The 22,899-nt window shown below is 46.4% G+C and overlaps 1 protein-coding gene across 3 annotated transcripts; it reads left to right on the top strand.

The window, feature by feature from the left end:
• Positions 1–1,593: 1,593 nt before the first annotated feature.
• On the top strand, positions 1,594–13,380 carry LOC146191351 (glutathione S-transferase-like). 3 transcript variants are annotated; one of them, XM_084601902.1, is made up of 3 exons: positions 1,594–1,743; positions 11,996–12,265; positions 12,860–13,380. In XM_084601902.1, exons 1-3 carry the CDS (start codon positions 1,676–1,678, stop codon positions 13,251–13,253), a joined length of 732 nt encoding a protein of 243 aa, XP_084458028.1. In that variant the 5' UTR covers positions 1,594–1,675; the 3' UTR covers positions 13,254–13,380. The 3 variants fall into 3 exon arrangements, with proteins under 3 accessions (XP_084458028.1, XP_084458029.1, XP_084458030.1); XM_084601903.1 differs by having other exon boundaries at positions 1,639–1,743; positions 11,980–12,265; XM_084601904.1 differs by having other exon boundaries at positions 1,652–1,743; positions 11,983–12,265.
• Positions 13,381–22,899: the final 9,519 nt, after the last annotated feature.

The following is a 22,899-nucleotide window of genomic DNA, read 5'->3' on the forward strand; positions in this document are numbered from 1 at the left end:
CAATTCCTGGAGGCCAAAACGACCAAGCCCAGTTGGTTGGTCGACAGGGCAAGGCTGCAGCCGTGGCCGCCAAGCTATTGGCGTTTATCGCCGACACATCTGTTGCGGTAAGTCATCTTCACGCCTGATGGCGGTCCATGTCTATTCCGAGAACACTGAGGCTTTAGTCTCAGCACAGCGTTTGTCGCCGACACATCTGTTGCGGTAAGTCTTTTTCCCGCCTGATGGCGGTCCATGTCTATTCCGAAAACACTGAGGCTTTGGTCTCAACACGCTCTCTTTCTCATAGCAAACTCTCAGCGCACTCCGCAAAAGCAATAAGCGCCTGCAGTGCGGCACGGCTGCACAAACGGTCCAGGTTGCGGGCTCAAGCGATGGACTTCATAGCCCTCGGTTCAACCGACGCCCAACCCTCTCGCGGCAAACAATTCAGGTGATGCTTCCCCGCTCTCAGGGCGCTGCCATGGCCCGGAGGTGGCGGTCAAAAAGGAGAGGGGGGGAATGATGCCGAGAACGTCGATCGTCTAGTCTAGTGACTCTACGATCAGCGAGGGGTCTCAAAATCTTTCTGCCGTGCCAGGCCCCAATTAAAAGAGACGCGCATCCCCATGCGCCTCATATGTGCTGGCGTTCTCCTTGTCTCGCTCTGAAGTGACTTCTGTCACTCATTGATTCACTATCTGACTGCCTCATTTCCTTACTAAGAGTCTAGGAGGCTACCCCTCCTCTCCCATTCCCCTTCCCCCCTGCATAAGTTAACGCTGCAAAATGAAAACTTATTAGCAAAGAGAACACGCTGTCTCACTCTCGATGCATAAATCAACCTCGCCTTGAGTGAAGAAAGGGTGGCGAAAATGAAGGAAGGAAAGAGACGACCCAGCGGTGGGCTCCGTCATAATCTCACAATGGTATGGGCATTGCTTTTGCATTTGCCTGTGTGTTGCGCGATGTTATAATTCAGCGAATGAACTTGCTGAAGGAGGTACGATAAAGAGAGGAACTAAGCAAAGCACGCGGTAGCGTCCTCAAAGTGGAACGCTCAACTGCGCCATGGGGAAGGGAGGGAAAGGAACCTCTTAATGCAAATCTATGCCATGCCTACTGTTTTTTCCATGGTTCAATATACTTAAATCCATCGAATGCAGTTTTTTTTTTCCTTGCGCTCAGCTCGCGTGGCCCCACTGGGCAAAGCAGCGATCGATTATCTCACATATGTGCGCACAGCACACATTATAATATTTAAATACATATTTTAGCGCAGTTTAGCAAAAACAAAAGACCGCAGAGGAGCATGTTGACACTCAACGAGAAGAAACGTCAGCCAGCTCCGAACGCAGTCAAAAGAATTAATTTTTCATGAGAGGTTTTATTTTAAGATCCAGTACTGACTGCTCCTCAGGGTCTTAGTCTTTCTGTGTCGTCACTTGAAAAATTGCTATGACATTTGGCTCACAAAGTAGAGACGAAAGGACATATTTCGCTGTGTGCGTGCACAGCTGCACTGGCCACTCAAACTGCGCCGAAATTCCGCCCCTTTGGAGAGGGTGTGTGTCATGGGGCAGAGGGAGAGATGAGTCGATCTCATCTACATCAATGCCTTGGCAACACGCGCTTCCGTGAGGTCTTTCCTCTCGTACAATCGCATCTGGCAGTAACTGCACCAACAGCAGTATAAATGAAGGATTTGCAGAAAAAACGCGCATTTAGTCGCTGGGAGCCTCACATCACTGCTCGCGGAAATCAGTAAGAATATATCCCCATATGTTCTGCAATGTCTTCGCAGTATATCTGCTTGGACTATATATACTGCACTATACTTAGACGGCTTAGGTATTTCGGTTTGGCTTGATTCTGACGGACTTAGATTGTGGACATCCGATGGACGTTAGTAGATATCTAGTCAGCGTTCAACGGTAGCGACTCAACGGACGCCTATCTTTTATTGTAGATTACGTAATAATTGATGGATTTGTTTTCGTCTAGGGCCATAATTGATCGCACTGGTTCACCCTTCTTCTGTACCGCAAATGGCTTTTTCGCATAAGTTGTAGAAGTGTTTCCGCACCTAACATTTGTAACATTGTGTTTTCTCTCATGTTCTCCTCGTTGCGCTGCTGTTCAGGGTGTTTGTACAACCATACGTGCTAGTTCGAAAAAGCAAATAATATATTGCTCTTCGGTTGCGTCGTTCCATTTAAATGCTCATTCACACTGCTAACTTCTTGTAAAATACGCCTTAATTGCTGAGAAAACTCTGGACCGACCCATTCGTGTTCGTCTCTCGGTCGAATAAAATTGAAATATCAGTGTTCACAACTTCTAATCGTGAAGAACAGCTTGTCCTTCGTGTCACACTCACCTGCAATTTTAGGCGATAGTCTATTGGGCTCGTTGGCGGTGGTGACAAACATTTATTTACTCTTTGCACAAGGAGGTGTTTGGACCGAGGCCCTATTGGCCCAGGCCCTCAGAAATCTAGGTGTAGCTCCTCTTCCGGAGCCCCAATGGCATCTAACGCCGCTCGCGCCCTGGCGATCAAGGTCCGGACTGTAGGTCATGGCCATGGTCATGGTCATGGCAGTTCGTTGCGCCGAAAAGCCATCGCCGTAACCTAGCGTCACACCGTGTCGGAAAAATTTATTTGGTCGATACTGTCATGACGTCACAACCACGTAAACCCGCGTGGAAGGGAAGCACTCCGTATTAAAGTAAACCTGACGGATTTCAGGATGGTCCAAATGAACCCAAAATTATTGTGGAGGTTCCTCTAATGGGGTATTTCAGAAAATGGAATTCAATCAAATAAATTTACTGCCATTTCAGTTCGAACATTAATGGTCAGGCGGACAACAAACGAATAAGCCACTAAGACACGAAGGGTCGTTGGTACCAGGCTTGTTAGAATGGCACTTAATGAACGCGTTGCGGTGCGTACACCCAGTTAAAAAAACTATAGAACTGTTTCAAAAATACCACAAAATATTCTGTAGTTCCGTCGTAAACGTCAGAATAATCTGTAGTCTTGTAGTACTTTCCAATACGTCTGCAGCTCTTTCTGTAGTACTTTTCTGTAGTCTGTAGTACTTTTCTGTCGTAACAACAGAAATTTCCGACGTTACCAGGGAAATTTCTCTTGTCACAAGAGGTTAGCTGTAAAAAACAACACAGAAATTTTGTTATGACAGCAGAAAATGTTTTGTAGTTCTGTTTTCAGACTGGGCAATGAAAAAAAAAAGCAATAAAAATATAACACCTTCGCTCTCACATCGGCTCTTACGCGGAGTATTAGCGTCTCTCAAGCTTTAGTATACGCAGTGCTGTTGAAATTACTCGAGATAAGCTTTTTTCAGCTCAGATCTGCCAAGCACAATTCGTTGCTTCGAAGTTCAACGGCACACAAGGCAAGCTGGTATAGTTGTTTCAGTAAGCACGCTATACAGACAAGACAAATTAGGAGCAGACAATAAAACGTTACGCTATCCGTTTCGTGCCTGTTATTATTGTTGGGTGGCTGCGATAAACAGGTCTGCGCATTCAAACTCTCTGCGAGAACAACGTGTGAGAATAACTTTGTGGGCGTATAGCTTATCAACGGCGAGGAAGATTGAATCTCGGCCGCGGCGGCTGCTTTTCCAATAAAGACGAAATTCATAACTATCCGCGTATACATAAGCTGTATGTCATGCCAGGTGGCCACCATTAATCCGAAGTCCTCTAAAAAGGCTTCCAGAGCAAGTGTGACAGTTACTGCGCCTTTCCCTTCCTGTGAACCATTTAAAAAAAAAAAAAAAAAAAAAGGCTTCTCTCGTAAAGTACACGTGTTGATCGGGAACATTAAACCCCGTATAGACTTCGTATTTTCGCGCTGCTTCATATTGTTCCCGTATTTTTGCACGTGCGCTTACCTATGTCTAACGTAAATATTTAGTGACGGCTCCGGACGCCATCCATGAGTCTGTTGAAGAAGCAGTGAAGTAGCGTCTCCTACGCGAGGAAAAACAGTTGCGGCGCTGAAAGCTTAGGTTGCACAAACAACCCCGTGAGAGAATTCTACAAAAGCTAAATGCAGAGTTGTCGGAGCCAGAGAACTGTATACCCCGTGTGGCTTGCTGCACCACGCTAGGAAAGAAAACTTTTCTCTCTCACAATCATTTGGTGGAAGCTTTAACCGAGCCATACGCTTGTGTCGACGTGCCACAGCAGTATAGCCCGTCTTACAAACATGAAGCCAGGGCTTCGAATCTCGAGTTACCTTAAACTTCTTTTCAGCGCGTTTCATTTACTTTACGTGCTTAAATCTACTAGAGACGTTTAAAACACACTCCGACGTTAAAGTCGCAATATACATAACGTTTTATTCCATACAAATTCCGCCGCCCGCGCTTGACGTCAAACATGTAGTTGCGCAAAAGGGTATTCTAAACCTAATACTTGCCCTTGACACTAAGAAATGTGGTGGCCCTGACGAAATTCCAAATGAATTTTTAGGGCTGCATTCATTATGAACAGCCCGCTATCTCCACATCATATTCAAAAAATCACTCACCTCGAGCACTGCTCCTGCTTCTTGGAAGCTGGCGAAAGTTCTTCCTCTTTTCAAATCTGGAGATAAACAGCTTCTATGCAACTATAGGCCCCTTTCCCTCGCATCCTCATAACGTAAAATGTTAGAACATATCATTCATAGACATATTGCTGAGTATTTAGACACTAATAACATCTTGTGTAGTGTTCAACATGGTTTTAGACTGGGCTTTAGCATAGTAACACAGCTGTCCGAATTTGTACATAATTCTTCTTAAATTGTGGTAATCAAATTGATGCAATATTTATTGACTTCTCTAAGGCTTTTGACACCGTTATTCATTCTAAACTCCTTTTCAAGTTAAACCTTATTTTAAAGAATCCGTGTTTGGCTAATTGGATATCTAATTTTCTTTCAGCCCGCTCCCAGTACGTAACACACAATTCAGGTGAATCCTATGGGGCCCCGGTTTCTTCTGGTGTGCCGCAAGGCTCCGTATTAGGGCCCTTACTCTTTTTACTCTATATTAATGACCTCCCGAATAATATCACATCAAAGATTCGCATGTATGCCGATAATTGTGTCATTTATGACATCATTAATTGCCCTGAGGATCATTATCAACTGAACATTTCATTAACTACATTTTCGGAATGGTGCATTAACTGGCAGATGAGTATTATATTTTTGTAAATCTGTAGTCATGACATTTTCTAACAGCTCCTCCCCTTCTTTTTTCGCCTACTCATCTAACAGCATGTCACTGGAAAGGGTCTTAATTATAAATATTTGGGAGTTATTTTCAGTACCAGTTTATCTTGATCCAAGCATATTGATTACATTTGCAGCAAAGCCCTCATGAAATTAGGATATTTAAGACGTACTCCAGCTTAAGCTTCAAGTGATGTGAAGTTACTAATGTATAAATCATTAATCTGTCCCGTACTAGACTATGCATGCGTTGCATGGAACCCTCAAAAACATACTGATATTACCAAGATCGAAAGAGTTGAAAAGAAAGACATTCGTTTCATTTGTCACCAGTATAACCGTGATTTTTCGCCTACTTTCGCCCTCCTTTCATTACAGCTTACTACACTGTCAAGTCGCCGACATTTGGAATCGTTTAAATTCTTGTATTATTCATGCTCATTATTGACTTGCATCTAACAGTTACATTACTCCAGCCTGGCCTACTACCTCCAGATACTACCATGAGCTTAATATTGTCCCCTACTTTGCTCGACATAATCCATTTCAATACAGCTTCTTCCCTCGTACCATCGCAGCTTGGAATAAGCTTCCTGGCTCATATCGCTCCCTTCCTTTACAAAATTTTACTGATGCCATCCCACACTGACTATTTCACACAGTTAAGTAACCTCTATCCGTTATTAGTGTTGTTACTTTCTTTAAATTCTGTCTTGTTACTGCTCTACTGAATGTATTGTATAATTATTTTACTGCGTAATGTTCACCTCCCACTCCTGCTATAGCTCCGGATAGAGCTGTAGTATGAAAAAACATAAATAAATACATAATAAATGTATTGTGAGCACTGTGTGGCGCTTCATCTTCCACACTGCTGAACGTGCTGCTTCATCTTCATCCTGCTCCCTCTTGTAGATACCCATCGTCATCGCGGAGTGTGTTTGGCTGCAGTGTGCGACCAAGGCTTCAGGTCTGTAATAAAGCCTGATTCCCCAAGTCCGACCTTCGCGTTGCCTTACACGTGGTGGAGGTGCGCCTTGATTTCCCCGCTGCTTCGTCACCTGCATCCACCTGGAGCTTCGTTCTGGCCGCCGTTTGATCCCGACCACCATCGTCATGACACAAGAGGGCCACTCCGCTATTCCGGCTGCTACCAACTCGACTCCAGCTCCCCTTGCCACTTGGACTGTCAGTAGCCGTCAGCGCGACCCTCAGATGTTCGCCGGTCTCCGCGGCGACGACGCTGATGACTGGCTCGACAGCTACGACCGGGTCAGTGCTTTCAACCGATGGGACGATTCTCTTAAATTAATTAATGTGTCCTTTTATTTGACGGATGTGGCCAAAACGTGGTTTCTAAATCATGAGTCGACGATTCCGGATTGGGCTACCTTTAAACAAAAGTTACGCCAGATTTTCTGCGCTCCTACTGTTCGCACGGAGTCCGCCAAAAAGAAGCTAGAAGCCCGACTTCAGCGGTCCAATGAGACCTATACCTCTTATATCGAAGACGTTCTCGCACTTTGTCGGCGCATAAATGCCACCATGCCAGAGGCCGAGCGGGTTCGGCACGTCCTTAAAGGTATTGGTCCACTCGCCTATAACGCCCTGGCCGTGCAGAACCCAACCACAATTGACGCCATCATATCGACTTGTCAACGCCTTGACGAACTACAGTCAATACGCCTGCAGCCTGATCCCACTTCATTTGGTTTCACTGCCGAAGCTGACCTCCGTGTGCTTATTCGCGAAATAATTCGTGAAGAGCTCTCGGCTCAAGGTAATTCGTGCCGCCCTGCATCTGAGCCACATAATTCAAGTGCCGGCCTGCGTAGCATTGTTAAAGAAGAGCTGGCCTCAATGACCCATTCCCCGCCAACATCGGTCGCTCCTACCATCCGTCAGGTGCCAACGTACGCCCAGATCACGTCCTTGCCGCCCGCAGTTGGAGCACCTACGCCACCGGCGCCTACCACTGCTCATGTCGCTGCATTGGCACCACCTGCCGCGGCGCCGACATACTACCCCAACTGGCGCCCAGCCCGCCCTGTGTGTTATTACTGCGGGTACCGAGGCCATATTTCCCGCTTCTGTCGTCGCAGGCTCCAGAATGAACGCCGCGGCTACGAATCATTTGAAGCAGACTACCCTCCTCGCTTTTCCGGCTCTAACCACCGTTCATTCCCTGATTATCCCCGACGTTCATCACCCCCGCCAGAAAGCCCCGCTCCGCCTGCTGGTTACAGGCCTTCAAGACGCCGTTCTCTTTCGCCTTTTCGCCGCTCCACCTCGCCTCTCCGTCAAGCTTCTCTGACGACCCCCCGCCTGTCGGAAAACTGACCACTGCAGTTTTAGGAGGGAAAAGTGCACTCTTCGGCCATCCCAAAAATCCTCCGGAACGTCCCTGGAATATTATTTTAGTGCGGGTTGAAGGATTATCTGTTGAGGCTTTGGTTGACACGGGCGCCGCTGTTTCTGTGATACACGCTGACTTGTGCTCCCGCTTGCGAAAAGTGAAAACGCCTTATGATGGACCTGAACTCCGCGGAGCTAATGGTGCAATAATTCGGCCTTCTGCAAAGTGTACTGTGCGAGTTTTTGTTGATGGTGTCCGCCACCATGTACAATTTGCCGTGATGTCACCGTGCGCTCACCCAATTATTTTAGGCTGGGATTTTCTGTCTGCCGCATCAGCCAGCATTTCGTGTCGCGACAGGGTCATTTACATGAACGAGAGCGATCCGTCTTCTGAACCTCCCGAGCCCCGTTATCGCCTGCTTGCCGCTACTAACTCAGTGTTGCCCCCTGGATGCGAACAACTTGTCGCGCTTACTTCTACTGACATTGATAACGGAGATGTGCTAATCGTGCCTTCTGATCGCCATCTGACCCGCGGAATCGCGCTACCACCAAGTCTTGTTCGGTTTGAGCATGGCACAGCGCTTGTCGCTGCTTCGAACACTTCACCAGAGCCCATTGTGCTGACTAAAGGGACATGTTTTCCTTGTGTCCTGGACATTCACCCGGTGTCCCTCACCACCCTTACCGCCCCCTCTTCCTCACCAGCAGCTTCTTCCGATGCTTCTCTCTGTGTTCTCTTTGGCACCATCAATCCTGACCTTCCTGCGACTCACCGCCAAGCTTTGCAGGAATTACTTCGAAAACACCAAGCCTCCTTTGATGTCACTACTCCGACCTTGGGCCGAACGTCTTCTGCACAGCACCGCATTATTACAGAAGGTACTTCTATTGTTAGCCGCCGCCCTTACCGTGTTTCCTTATCAGAACGTAAAATCATAGAAGATAATGTGAATGATATGCTCCGGCGAGACATTATTCGGCCATCAGCTAGCCCCTGGTCATCTCCGGTCGTCTTGGTCAAAAAAAAGGATGGGTCCGTGCGTTTTTGCGTTGATTACCGCGCACTTAACAAAGTCACTCGAAAAGATGTTTACCCTATGCCACGAATTGACGACTCCCTCGACTGTCTTCAGGGCGCCGAATATTTCTCCACTTTGGATTTGCGTTCCGGTTACTGGCAGATACCGATGCACGAAGCCGACAAAGAAAAAACCGCATTCGCTACTCCCGATGGGCTTTACGAATTCAATGTCATGCCTTTTGGACTTTGTAATGCCCCCGCTACGTTTGAGCGCATGATTGACACTGTTCTTAGAGGACTTAAGTGGAAAACATGCTTGTGTTACCTGGACGACATAGTTATTTTCTCTGCAACTTTTTCTGATCATTTATGCCGCCTTGATCAAGTACTAACGTGCCTGGCATCCGCCGGTCTCCAGCTGAACACAAAAAAGTGTAATTTCGCCAAGAAAGAAATCAAGATCCTGGGCCACCTCGTCAGCCGCGATGGCATTCGACCCGACCCTGACAAGCTTGCTGCAGTTTTGAACTTTGCACGGCCTCAGCGGACTAAGGAACTACGCAGTTTCCTTGGCCTGTCTTCGTACTTTCGCCGTTTCATTCGAAATTTCGCTACCATTGCTGCACCGCTCCACCGCCTCCTTACAGACCGTACTACTTTCAATTGGTCCGAAGAATGCGAAAAAGCTTTCCAAACCCTAAAGAATGCCCTCACTTCGGACCCTGTTCTCGCTCACTTCGACGACACTGCTGCCACCATTCTTCACACCGATGCCAGCAGCCTCGGTATCGGCGCCGTACTTCTGCAACGTGATACCGCTTCTCGGGAAAAGGTAATTGCGTTTGCCAGTCGAACTCTAACACTAGCGGAACGCAACTACACCATCACTGAGCAAGAGTGCCTAGCCGTCGTTTGGGCAGTTCAGAAATTCCGCCCCTACCTTTACGGCCGCCATTTCACGATCGTTACCGATCACCACGCTCTGTGCTGGTTATCAACCCTCAAAAATTTGACTGGACGCCTGGGCCGTTGGATTCTGCGTTTGCAGGAGTACCACTTTGATGTCATATTCAAATCGGGACGCAAACATCGAGATGCCGATGCTCTTTCCCGCTGCCCGCTCTCAGAATCAACACCTAGTGCTTCCTCGAGCCTTCCTGCGTGCACCCTCGACGTCCCAATGTCGTCCAGAGCCCCAACCTTAACCTGTGCTTCTCTTGCCGCTGCTCCAGATCGCTACGCCATTATTTCAAACCAGCGAGCAGATCCCTACTGTATTTCCCTAATCAACCTTCTCACCGGTGCTTCTCACCCTCCTACCGCTAGGATGCGCAGGCAACTCCAAAAGTTCAAACTTGACAACGGCGTGCTCTCCCGTTATATTTATTGCTCCGAAGGCACCCGTTGGGTCCCCGTTATTCCGAAAGCGCTTCGCACCCGTATCCTGGCGGCTTTCCACGATGATGCTACAGCCGGTCACTTAGGCTTTCATAAAACTTACCACCGCGTGAAAGCCCGTTTCTTCTGGCCAGGCCTCGCCTCAAGTGTGGCAAAATACGTCGCCTCTTGTCTGCCATGTCAGCGCCGCAAACGGCCCACTTCTCCTCCTGCTGGCCTACTACAGCCGCTACCTTGCCCTGCTACTCCCTTTGCCGTTGTTGGCATAGACTTATACGGGCCACTTCCATTGTCCGCACGAGGTAATCGCTGGATCGTCACCGCCGTCGACCACCTAACACGCTACGCTGAGACCGCTTCCCTGCCTAATGGCTCAGCACATGAGGTCGCGACCTTCTTTTTGGAATCGCTCGTACTGCGCCATGGGGCCCCTCAAGTGCTTCTCAGCGATCGTGGTCGGACATTTCTGTCGAAGATTGTAGCCGAAGTTATTGAGGCCTCAACCACACATCACAAATTGACCTCCAGCTATCACCCGCAGACCAATGGGTTGACTGAGCGGTTCCACCGCACGCTTTCTGACATGTTGTCTATGTATGTCGACCAGGACCACCGAAACTGGGACGTAATACTTCCTTTTGTTACGTTCGCCTACAATACGGCTGTACAGCGGACCACAGGTTACACCCCGTTTTTCCTTGTCTACGGCCGTTCTCCCGCTACCTTTCTTGACGCCTCTTTTCTTTCTACACATGCCAGTTCCTCATCCTCTCTTCCTGACCAGTTCCTTTCCCGAGTGGCCAAATCACGCCGGCTTGCTCGCGTCAACACGGAAGCTAGCCAGGAAGACCGCAAGTACCGCTATGATGCAACCCATCGCCAAGTTTCGTTCCGTCCCGGCGACGAGGTGTTACTTCGGACCCCATTACGCACTCCTGGCCTTTGTGACAAGTTACAGCACCGTTACATTGGTCCTTACACAGTTCTTGCAAAAACCTCCCCAGTCAACTATCGCGTCTCCCCTGTTTACCCTCCTCCGGACTGTCGTTACCGCGGCACTGAAGTTGTCCACGTTTCACGTATGAAACCTTTTATTCGGCGCAATCCTGCGGACTAATTGCGGCCAGGCTGGCCGCTTGAACTGCGCGGGCGAAATAGTGTGAGCACTGTGTGGCGCTTCATCTTCCACACTGCTGAACGTGCTGCTTCATCTTCATCCTGCTCCCTCTTGTAGATACCCATCGTCATCGCGGAGTGTGTTTGGCTGCAGTGTGCGACCAAGGCTTCAGGTCTGTAATAAAGCCTGATTCCCCAAGTCCGACCTTCGCGTTGCCTTACAGTATCAACATGTTCAGCGCGTTTTTTCAACTAGTTTCATTTACGTCGTAAATGCTTAAATCTACTAGAGATGTTAAAAATATACTGCGACATCAAATTCATAATATACGTAATGTTTTATCCCATACAAATTCCGCCACTCGCACGTGACGTCGAACACGTTTCAACGTGTTCAGCGCATTTCTTCTTTTCAGAACGTTTAAATTGCTTTATACACTTAAATCTACTATAGACGTTTAAAACATACTACAACATTAAAATCAAAATATACATATGTTTGATTAAATACAAATTCCGCCGATGGCGCTTGACGTCAAACATATTTCAGCATACAGCGCTGTGCTCGTCTCCCTCTATATGTCCATGTCTGTCTGCGCTACTAGCACATCTCAAAGGATCACCAACAAAAAACTACTGTACAATTGTTTCTTTTTTATACATAATACACATCTGACCTATTTAAAGAGAAAGTTCATGTGCGTTTTTCTTTGTACGCATTTTCCTTTCCGCGCACCACCAAATTGTTCAAATACTACTTCGCACCGTTCTAGCCAATAGCGTGTTTTGTTTACTACGTTTTATTTCCTGGTTTATTCCTTTGCTCGCGTCGTGCACGGCTCGCCAGCAGCCATACGTTGCAGGGAAATGGCGCCAGTGGTGGGCTACACCAACATACGAGGGCTAGCCCAGAGCATCCGCAACCTGCTCGTGTACAAAGGGGTCCAGTTCGAGGACAAGCAATATAAGGTTGGGCCGGCGCCCGGCTTTGAGAAGGAAGGCTGGGCCCAAGAAAAGTTCAGTCTGGGCCTGCAGTTTCCTAACCTACCCTACTACTCTGACGACGAGGTGAACCTCACGCAAAGCATCGCCATCTTGCGCCACCTGGGAAGGAAGTATGACATGGCTTCCAAGTGAGTCTTTAGAATGCTGTGTATACCATTAGTTTGAGGCTACCGCTTACTGCTGTACCGTCTATATGACTACCGACGCGAAGCTTCTGACGCGTCGCAAATTTGTCCGCTCATGTCCGCTCAGTAATGAAGGCTGGCATAGCCTAACCAATGCGCGGACGTTTCTTTAACAGTAAAAAACTGCAAAAGACGCCGAGAGATGATTTTCGGATATATTGATACTTACGGTGCAGTTGTAAATATGTGAAAAAAAAAAATGACGTCCAAAAACTCTTTCCAAGTATTTGCCCGAAATTCATGGGTACGATCACCGTTAGGAAGCGAATCATCTCCCCAGGGCTCCGCCCCCCCCCCCCCCTATCCACACCTCGCCTCTGCAGAAGAAAACCGTCAGCACGTCATTGAAGTCTGCTTGCGAAAACGTCTGGCGATGACAACACCAGTGTTTATTTGTTTTTTCTTTAGTGGCTTGTAAAACCTCCGTCTGCGGTGGGCGTGGATTTTTTGTTGTGAAAACAAAATTATCTATCAATAGATACCCTCAATGACATTTTAATTAGCCAGCATCGCGTTGATTTCCGCCGCCCTTTCCAGGACCGCGCAGGAGGCGACGCAGCTGGACCTTCTGGAGCAGCAGGCCAACGACCTCATCTGGGGTCTAGTGGTCGCTGCCATGAGCCCCGCCGACAGCGATGGCCGTCGCACGCACGACGCAAAGCTGACGTACGTGCTCAGTCGCTGGGAGGAACACCTCAAGACACGCAAGTGGGCCCTGGGAGAACGGCTCACGTACGTGGACTTTCTGCTGTACGAGGGCTTCGACTGGAACCGCGTGTACAAGCCGGAGGCCTTCGGAGACCACCCGGCAGTGGAGCGCTACATGAAGAGCTTCGAGGCTCTGCCCAAGATCGCTGAATACCATGCCTCGCCTAAGTACATCAAGTGGCCCATACTCAGCCCACACTTCCACTGGGGCTACAAGAAGTAAAAATATCGGATGCGCTGCAGTCCTTCCTGTACTGCATGCCACAAATAAAGCTAGGTTGCCTCACTGCCTCTGACTGAGCGCCCTGTCTGCTGCAATAAAGTAAAACTTTAAAGTTTTGCAAAAGCAACTTTTTCTTTTTTCGTCCCATCACGACTGAAACTTCCCCGTGACCTGAAAATGACGTCACAGCAATCGCATGGCTGCTGAAACAGAAGGAGAGAAAAATGTTATAAATTATTTATTGGTGGCACAAGAAACCCATGTTGTAATCCATGTACTGTATTACATACCATTGACAAGAAGAAAAATGCGAACAAAATTTGGAGTCTATACTCATTTAAGGGTTAAAGCGAGTGTTGACGGTTGGTTTGGTTTATGGGGTTTAACATCCCGAAGCGACTCAGGCTATAATAGAGACCGTAGTGGAGGGCTCCTGAAATTTCAACCACCTGGTGTTCTTTACCGTGCACTGACACTGCACAACACGCAAGCGCATTGTTTTTCGCCTCCATTGAAAAGCGGCCGCGGTGGCCAGGATTCGATCCCGCACTCTTGGGTACACCAGTCGAGCGCCGTAAGCAGTGCGCCACCACGGCGGGGCTATTCTGCGGCTCCCCTTGCGGATCTTTGTTCACGTACATGCATTTTGGTACTCGCCTAATCACCAGTCTCTTAATTTGTAAATATGCTTTTTCATGCGTGCTGGTTAGCACGCAGTCGTAAACTACCATATTATGTTAAAAAGCACCGGACATGGATACAAAGTCACGTTTTATCTAAGCCGCACTAACATACTCTTGTGCTAGGATGAGGACGCCTGACTCCGGAACCAAGGCTCCCGGGTTAGATTTAAATCTCCTGCCAACTCATCTATGTCGTGTGTTCTCGTACGCCACACAATCCGCCAACCGATCAGTGCCCGGCTGCCACCGCCACCGGTGTCCAAGTTCCGCATACGTCCCGAGTGTGTACAGAAGACTTAATTTTTTTTTTATTTCACACTGCACCAATGACGTCCTTTCATTGAGAAAGGCTGATTCCATAAAACAGATTGTGAAAGCATGATACGACCATTCTAAGCCGACATACTTTTACGGTCGTTGAAATTAGGCACTCTGCGTCCGCCAGGCGCCACCAGCATCGATTGTTCTGAAGCGTCATTGGCGCCATCAAGTTGCCACTTTAGCATTTTGCGCAGGACGCGTCGCACACTAGGCAGCCGAGTGAAGAATCGGTTGATCCGTTGCAGTTTCTAGGGGCTCCTGGAACTACAAAATGTTATTTTTCTCTTTCTTAACATGTTACGAACCTGAGAAGGCGACAGACAACTGCTGTTTGAAGCGGTTTATCACCGAAAAAGAAAATTGTATTCTGCGCAAAAGTCAGCACACTGCCAACGCTGGTCAAGCATAATGTTAGTTGTCTATGTGCAACAGCGCTGCTTGAGACACTATTTCTTTTACGAGTGTGCTCTTCGAGATGCCAATGATATTTTTTACCAAATTATGACAATTTTTAGGTCACAACAGGCGATGAATCAGTGTGTTGCAGCTGCTAGCTCCGCGCTGGAGTGGCTGGAACATTCAATCATACTGCGGTTATTATGTGCGTTCAACGCTGCAGTTGAAACTGGCGTACAAGGACGATAAATGAAATGCGGATAAAGCCGCGCCTGCCTGCGCGGTTTGCGTTGCGGGAGTGAAAAAACTGACCTGCAGGGTCAGATTAGGATTTTATTTTATTCAATAAGTTTTGCTTGCTAAACACCGGCAAACCTAATTAAGGTTGCCCAAGCTCGGGGAAAATGAGTTGCAAAGATTTGTCGTTCTGCTTATCCGCTGTTATTAGCAATTTTAAATGGGACGTTCTGGACAACCCCTACGAGAGCGACCACTTGCCTGCACTAATCAATTTATCATCTGCACCAAATGTCATCCCCAGAAAACCACGACGCTGGAAGCTTCATATGACAGACTGGGACCTATTTAAAAGGGAAGATAATATAGATAAAATCTTTTCAGAAACTCATAATATTGACGAACTGAACGAACTGTTCACAACTTGTATCATAGGTGTCAAACGTCTGGCCATTCCACAATCCACAGGAGTTGTAAAATACCACCACAAAGTATGGTGGTCAGGTGAATGCAAAGATGCGAAGAAACAACAAAACAAAGCGTGGGGCATATTTAGAAGGTACCCGTAACGAGCGAATCTAATAATTTTTAGGAAGGCGAGAACCAGGGCCCGGTATATTCGTCGTAATACGGAAAAGAAGACCTGGAATAATCACATATCCTCTATAAATAGCCCAGACACTTCCAAAAAATGTGGGAGTAGGTGCATAAACTAAACGGTACTTACTCTTCCTTCACAGTTCCGGTTTTAACAGCCACAGGTGTACCAACAAGTATCGACGAACCGTAGGATATACTAGGCAATCATTTCTCTAAAACGATAACTAGGCGGGCGAATTGGTGATACATAATCCAAAAAATAACAGCGTGAACAGGGGGGGGGGGGGGGGGGGGGGAGGTTTTCTGGTGTTTTTTCTTCTCTTCGTCCCCGTTGTTCGCGCTGTTATTTCTTTTTTTAATATTGCTCCGAAATGTTTACTTCTACAAACTACCCAGAATCTTTTTTTAAGATACAAACGCACACACCTGAGAAGCAAAGGCTTCCGACAGACAGTAGTAAAAACGAATCATACAATAGTTTAATCATACTTCAAGAATTGGAGAAAGTCCTAGCTGCTGGTAAACAGACTGTGCTCGACAAGGATTAAATACATTTTGAAACGTTTGCACATATTTTTTGATTCCTCAGTACAAGCACTTTTTTAACAAGATATGGGTACATGGGAAAATGCCGGAAGCCTGGGAAGAAGCCGTTATTGTACCTTTCCTGAAACCAGAAAAACCACCAACCTCCCCCGGTAGTTACAGGTCCACAGCTCTCACTAGCTGCTTGGCAAAATCTTTTGAAACCATCTTAAACATCAAACTAACCTTCATTTTAGAATCTCGCCAACTTCTTCAATATTCATCAATGCGGTTTTAAAAGAACATGCTCAACTACAAATCATTTTGTTTGACTTGAAAATACAATCAGAGGTGCGTTCATACACAAACAGCACTTGCCTTGCTGTCTTCTTCGACTTAGAGAAGGCGTACGGCATCACCTGAGGATACGGAATACTGCGGGACCTAGAAGACTTTTGCATACATGGCAGGATGCTAAAAATTTTGAGCGATTTTATGTCCAACCATACATTTCAAGTTCGCCTTGTCTCAATCCTGTCAAAAACCTTTACCCAGGAAAACGGTGTCTTTCAAGGCTGTATTTTAAGCCCCACACTTTTTATTGTAGAAATGAATTCCATTAACAAGGTAATACCGAAATCTATTATGTATTCACTCTATTTCGATGATCTCCTGATAGCCAGCACCACCTCAAATGTATCAATCTGTGAAAGACAAGTACAATTAATAATAAATAAATTGGTGCATGGGCAGATAAAAACGAGTTTCAGTTTTCTCCGCACAAAACAGTGGCGCTTATGCTTTCGCTCAAACGAGGCATGTACGTCAATCCCACTCTGTACTTAAATGAGAATGAACTACCAGTTAAAAATGAACGCAAGTTTCCAGGGATAACGTTTGGCAGAAAACACATTCCTACCTCATATCAACGCCCTTAAAAGGACATGCCTGTTACACATTTACCGATCTGTTGTGTGGTCTTCTTTTGACTATGGTTCTATACTGTATGGGTCCGCAAGACCATCCGATCTGATACGATTAGATCCAGTGCATAACCTAGGCTTTCGTCTCTCAACTGGTGCTTACCGAACTTCTCCCATAAAGAGCCTTTACGTTGATACAAATCAGCCTTCACTCGAATACAGAAGGTCGTTGCTTACATGCTCGTGTGCCTTGAAAATACAGTCCCTGTCAAGCATATATGCTACCCCCATAGTTACAAAGTGCACCTCCAGAATATTGTTCTAAAACAAGCCACAGTCAATCAGACCTTAATCTCTGCTGTTTGGGGAAAAATGCCTAGAACTAGGAATACTGGACAGCTTTCGAAACATTGCCCTGAGGCAAGATTTATTACCCCTGGTACAGTCTCCCCTCTCTGTGACTTCACACTGACACACTTTAAAAAAAAAAACAAATAAGCTTTATCCACATGAACACATACACGAGTTCTAGCTTTGGAGGAAAAAACAAAAATTAGAGCTTTTTATACCGATGGTTCTAAGGCGGCACATTATGTGGGAAGCTCTATGTGCAAGGCAAATGGGCAAAAAGTAAGACTTTCTTAATGTAAATCTGTTTTCACTGCTGAATGTTATGCCATTTTCGTTGCTGTAAAACGATATTGAAGAAAAACATAGAAAACAGCATAATCTCCACTGATTCCCTCAGTGAAATCACAGCTCTAGTACTGCAGTAGGGCCCTTAGTAGGAGACATAACGCATACCATAATAGCAGCCGAAACACGAGGGTGGAAAATAAAGTTCTGCTGGATACTAAGCAACATATGGATCAGCGGCAATGAGAGAGTCGATGCAAGGGCTGTAGCTGCCTGCAATGTAGAAATTCAGAAAGTGAATATAACACATCGGGGTGCCATAAAATTTGTATAAACAGAACTGAGAAGAAAATGGCAAGCTTCATAGGATAATGAAGCAAACAACAAATTGCATGCCGTAAAAAAAAAAAATCGAAGAATGGAAGTAGCCATCAGAAACGCTTATTTGATGTAATTTTGTGTCGCCTCCTTATCAGACATGCCCATCTGTCGCACAACTTCATTATTAGAAAAGAAGATAAGCCGATATGCGAAGGGTGTGGAGATGAGGTCACTATAAACCACATATTATTCTCCTGTATGAACTTCCAGAAAGTGAAAGAAAAATACTTTACACACTTCTACAGGAAGCAAATCCCATTCCATCTCGCCTTGCTCCTCAGAAAGGATGTACTTGTCGATACCTCCTGTATTTTTAATTTCTTAGAGGATGCAATGGGGCCCCTGAACAAGTTGTAATGTTCTCTGATGCCTGTAGTTTACATTCATAACATAAACATAATACACCTCGTGTTTGGCGCATGATGCCTTAGTTGCTTATGCGCCATAAAATCCAACAGAACACAACTCAATGCGTTGAAAAAGAAAGCTTCCCGGTAACTAAATATTTTCAAAGTCCTTTCACGTGAACACTGGGGTTCTGATAGGGCACGCCTCATACAAATTGACCGCTCTGTTGTGCGTTCATACTTGGATTATGATTTAATTTTATACGGATACGCAAGGCCGCCAAACTTAAAACGACTGGTCCCAGTACACAACTTAGGTTTGCGCATTTCAACAGGGGTATATGAACATCACCCACAAGCAGTTTTCACCAAATCGGCGCACTTTTTCGTTGAGTCAGCGCAGCGCAAAAGAAGCGCAGAATGTGGCGTCGCGCAGAGGGTTCCAGAATATTGGAGAAACGCCTCCTTCTCCGCGCGAGGAGAGCCCGTAGCCTTACGCGCATCGGTGTCACCCCCTCCTCATTACTCGGCGGCGACGATGAATCACCCCTAACCAGTGACGACGCGCTGCTCGGCAGAAGGAAGAGAGGACGCTTGTAGAGTAGAAGTTACGTGTATGTGCGCGTCTGTCTTGGCACCCCATAACAGATCTACAGACGCGGCGTGCCCTATTTATTGAGGTCTCTTCGCTTCGGAAACGAGCCAGCCAACCAGTGTTAGAGCCAGTGTTGCAGCGAGTGTTGCAGTGCTACTGCTCGGCTTCCAGGGTCAACCCGCTGCTCGGCAAGTGTACTGATCTGCGAGGCAGCGGCGCTCGTCTACAGGATGGCCACATCATGACTCTCCAAACTTCGGTCTGCGACAGTGCCCGGCGAACAATTTGGTGTTTATTTGCTTTGACTGTCTCGTGCATGGTTCATTGATATGTGAAGTATCTGTCTTATAGCCTCTTTAGTTGCATGCTTTGCATTTCCTTTATGTGAACCTCTTCTATGTGTATTCTTATAAGTGTGAATTCCTCTGTATCATCTCTTGCTGTCCATAAAGTCTGTTTTGTTTCTTAATTCTGCCTCCGACCCTTACTTTGGCTTGAACCGGCGACAGATGGGCACCAAATGGCCACACCCTTCTGTTGAGCTTGAAACGGAGGTCGAGGGCATCTCTTTTGAGACGGCAATAACTTCCCTCACACACTCTAAAGGTGCCTGGGAGTGTGCACACTGATAGTGGCGCATTGTTAATAAATAATAATTATTAGCCGGTGACAGCAGTCTATGTAGAAACCAATGAACCCCCTCTTGCAGACAGAACTATGCTCACATGCTCATACATTCTGAAGATCCGTTCACGCCCGAAACATATGTTACCAAATAGTTAAAAATGTCCATCTCGAATGCTGTTCATCAACAAACCTCATGCAATAAGACCACTTCTCCTCCGCTTCAAATTGAAATGCCAAGAGTTAGCATAATGGAAATCTTACCTAATATTGCCCGGAAACCGGATCCACTCCAAACTTGCTTCTGCACCATGAGTATGTGATCTCACATTAACTCATTTTCAAAAAAAAACAAACACCCCATCAACTTATAGTACAAGAGCATTAAGCACTAAACGAATAATGCAGGGAATATACAGTATTTTATAACGATGATTCAAAATCTGCACGCTACATAGGAAGTGCAGTGGTAGAAAACGATTGGGAAAAAAAGAGTGCGACTACCTCAGTTTGCACCCATTTTTATCGCTGAGCTGGATGGCTGAGAGGGGGACGGAGCTGGTTACGAGGCAAGACGGTGACGACGGCGCGAAACCCAGGAACGGGTGCCAAAGAGCTGCGCTCTAAAAATACGGAAAGGCAATATTGGCTATTTGCATGAGCCTCCCGCATTTTTTCCAGGTCGACTATAGATCGATGATATCTGAATCCGCATTAAAACCTATCCTCTTATCAAGTTTCCAAAATGTACACTAGTCCCGTATTAACAACACGCTCAAAAGATTTGCAGAGACAACTAGTTGGTGTAATCGGGCGATAGTTTCCTGCACAGAATCTATCCTTTCGTGGTTTAAGTATGATCATCACTATTGCCGTTTTCCAGGCATTAGGCAGTTTACCTTCCTAACAAATGCGATTAAAAAAGGACAGTAATGGTTTTATTGAAAGGAATAATAGATTTTGCAGCATGCTGTAATGAATTTCATAAGGACCGACCGCCGTCATTGTGCAGTTGGCTAGTACAAGCTCTAGTTCATCCATCGTAAACTCGCAACTATATTCATCCCTTTCATTTGAGTGTAGAAATTTTTTGTTTTCGACAGTGCTCTTATATTTCAAAGACACCTCAGTATATCCTTGCAGAAATCGATACTTTATAAAAATGATCACTAAGGATGATAAACCTGTTCTTTCAAGGATGCACTCCGAATATCCGACCTACTGAGAAGAAAGATAATAAATACCCTGTTTTCACTATCCGTCTCGCGTATTCTTTCCCACACTAGTTTGTCTGAAGCGCGACTATTTACACCTGAACGAAGTGTTTCCACGATCCGTCCTTCGCCTCCCGCCGAACATAGTCATTTTGCTTTGGTCTTTTTGAATGTGAAAAAAATTGTGATCGCATGGCACCATTTGAAAATTTGCCATGCCTTGTTTTGGGTCTTCTTGACTTAACGGTATCCTTCATTCCACTATGACTTTGGTCGTTTCAGAAGATTTCCACTGGAGCGGGCGATAGATCTTGGAGCTACATCGATTATTGTCTGAGTTAATAGCATTTTCTTCATCTGTGGATAAATTGCAGAAGACTTCATGGGCTATTATGGCACATTTTTTAAGCACGTCCCAGTTGGCTTGCCCTACCTTCCATCGAGGAGGACGGACACAAAGAGTTGGGCCAGGAGTTACGGCTAGCAAGAGGATGGGGAAACGGTCACTTCTAAAAGAATTTTAGATTACGTCTGATGGGGAAACGGTCACTTCTAAAAGAATTTTAGATTACGTCCCATATGAGTAAGCATAGATATGCCTGGTGATGAGAGTGATAAATCTATGCAAAAGTATGTTCTGTTTGTAATGTTAAAATGTGTCACTTCACCATAGTTCAAGAGTACAATGTTCGTAGTGTTCAATAGCTGTTCGGTCATTTTTCCCGTGTGTGTTTGCTTTATCGCTGCCCAACAATGGGTGGTGCGCTTGCATGTTTCCAAGGATAAGGAAAGGTTCAGGCTGCTGATTCACCAATTATAGCAGGTCATTATAGTGGAAGAACAACTATTTGGGGGCAGATAGAGAGAAACCACTGTAGTTAAACTCTTGAGCTGAACCCTTACAGCGACGGCTTCTAAGGACGTGTTAGACTCAGTTTCTTAACTATAATACCAGAATTCGCGATGATGGCCACGCCACCCATAGCGCCTCCGATGCGGCCCTTACAAAACATTGTGTAATGTTTGAATATATATTTGATGGTGGTTGCTGAGCAGAGTTACCTGCAGACAAAACAAGTATGGGTGTTGCTCCTCAGTAATGCACACATATCGTCAAAATTATGTCTTATGCCCCGACAGTTCTACTGTAGTAGTGTGATGGCTATGCTGGTAAAACGGGTTGTATAACCACAGGGAAATTGAAGAGAAACACGACTTGAACAGATATACTATGCAGATGTAATGATGTCACAGCGCCTTCGCCGGGCTCAGTCGTGCTTTGTTTTACTTTGCTACCGCGACCACCAGAAAGGTGACGGTCCTTCGGCAGCAAGGATGCCGGCATACTTACTGTGACCTCCCTATCCTCTACGGAAGACTTGGAGGTTGATTCTGTGTTACAATGGCCCATGGCCTTCGCATGCCGCTTTTTCAGCGCTGCAGCTGCACCGGGCTCGCTTCAGAAGCAGAGCTCATAGGAACAACGCTTGACTGCTCAGTGTGATGCAGGGATAGATCCAGTTCACCGGCGTTGTTTTGGGTACCTGTCACCAAGGAAGCCACTGCCGATTCCAGCAACGGAGGCCCTCCGGCGGAGATCACACGATCATCTCTTGAGATCTTCAGGCATGTGGGCTGTCCCCCAGGTTCCTGTAAATGGGGTGGGGATCTGGATGTCGGTAGCAGGTCTAGCAGCTGCAACTATGTGCCGACCGAAAATGAAGGCAGTGACCATCGCCGCTTCGCCGCTTCAGCACAGTTGCCCTTCTGCTTGTAGTGGAGAAACGTTTTTTAGCCACAGGGTATAAAATGTTTTCTTTTGTCTTGATGCTGATGATTTCTTTTTCTTGTTTCCAGATCGGGCATGACCTGGAGTATGCAGCGTGTGCACCATTACATGCTTACACATTTGGGCGTGCGGTCGCATCGCTCTTTAGCGTGTTGGTCTTCCCCGCAAATGACGCATGAAGGCTTGCCACGGCATGCCAGTGAGCCGTGCCCAAAACGCCGGAACTTGAAGCATCGCCTCGGATTTGAGATGTACGGGCGCACCTTAAATGGGCTGCGTTGATCGATTCTGACAGGGTAGCGCGCACGTGTTAAATGTCAAAACGATTTCTTTATCTCTGCGTTGTTTTTTCTTATCGTGATTCTGCGGGCCGTA

This window comes from Amblyomma maculatum, chromosome 4 (genome assembly GCF_055883805.1).
Source record: "Amblyomma maculatum isolate TAMU_Amacu chromosome 4, ASM5588380v1, whole genome shotgun sequence".
Classification (NCBI taxonomy): Eukaryota; Metazoa; Arthropoda; class Arachnida; order Ixodida; family Ixodidae; genus Amblyomma; species Amblyomma maculatum.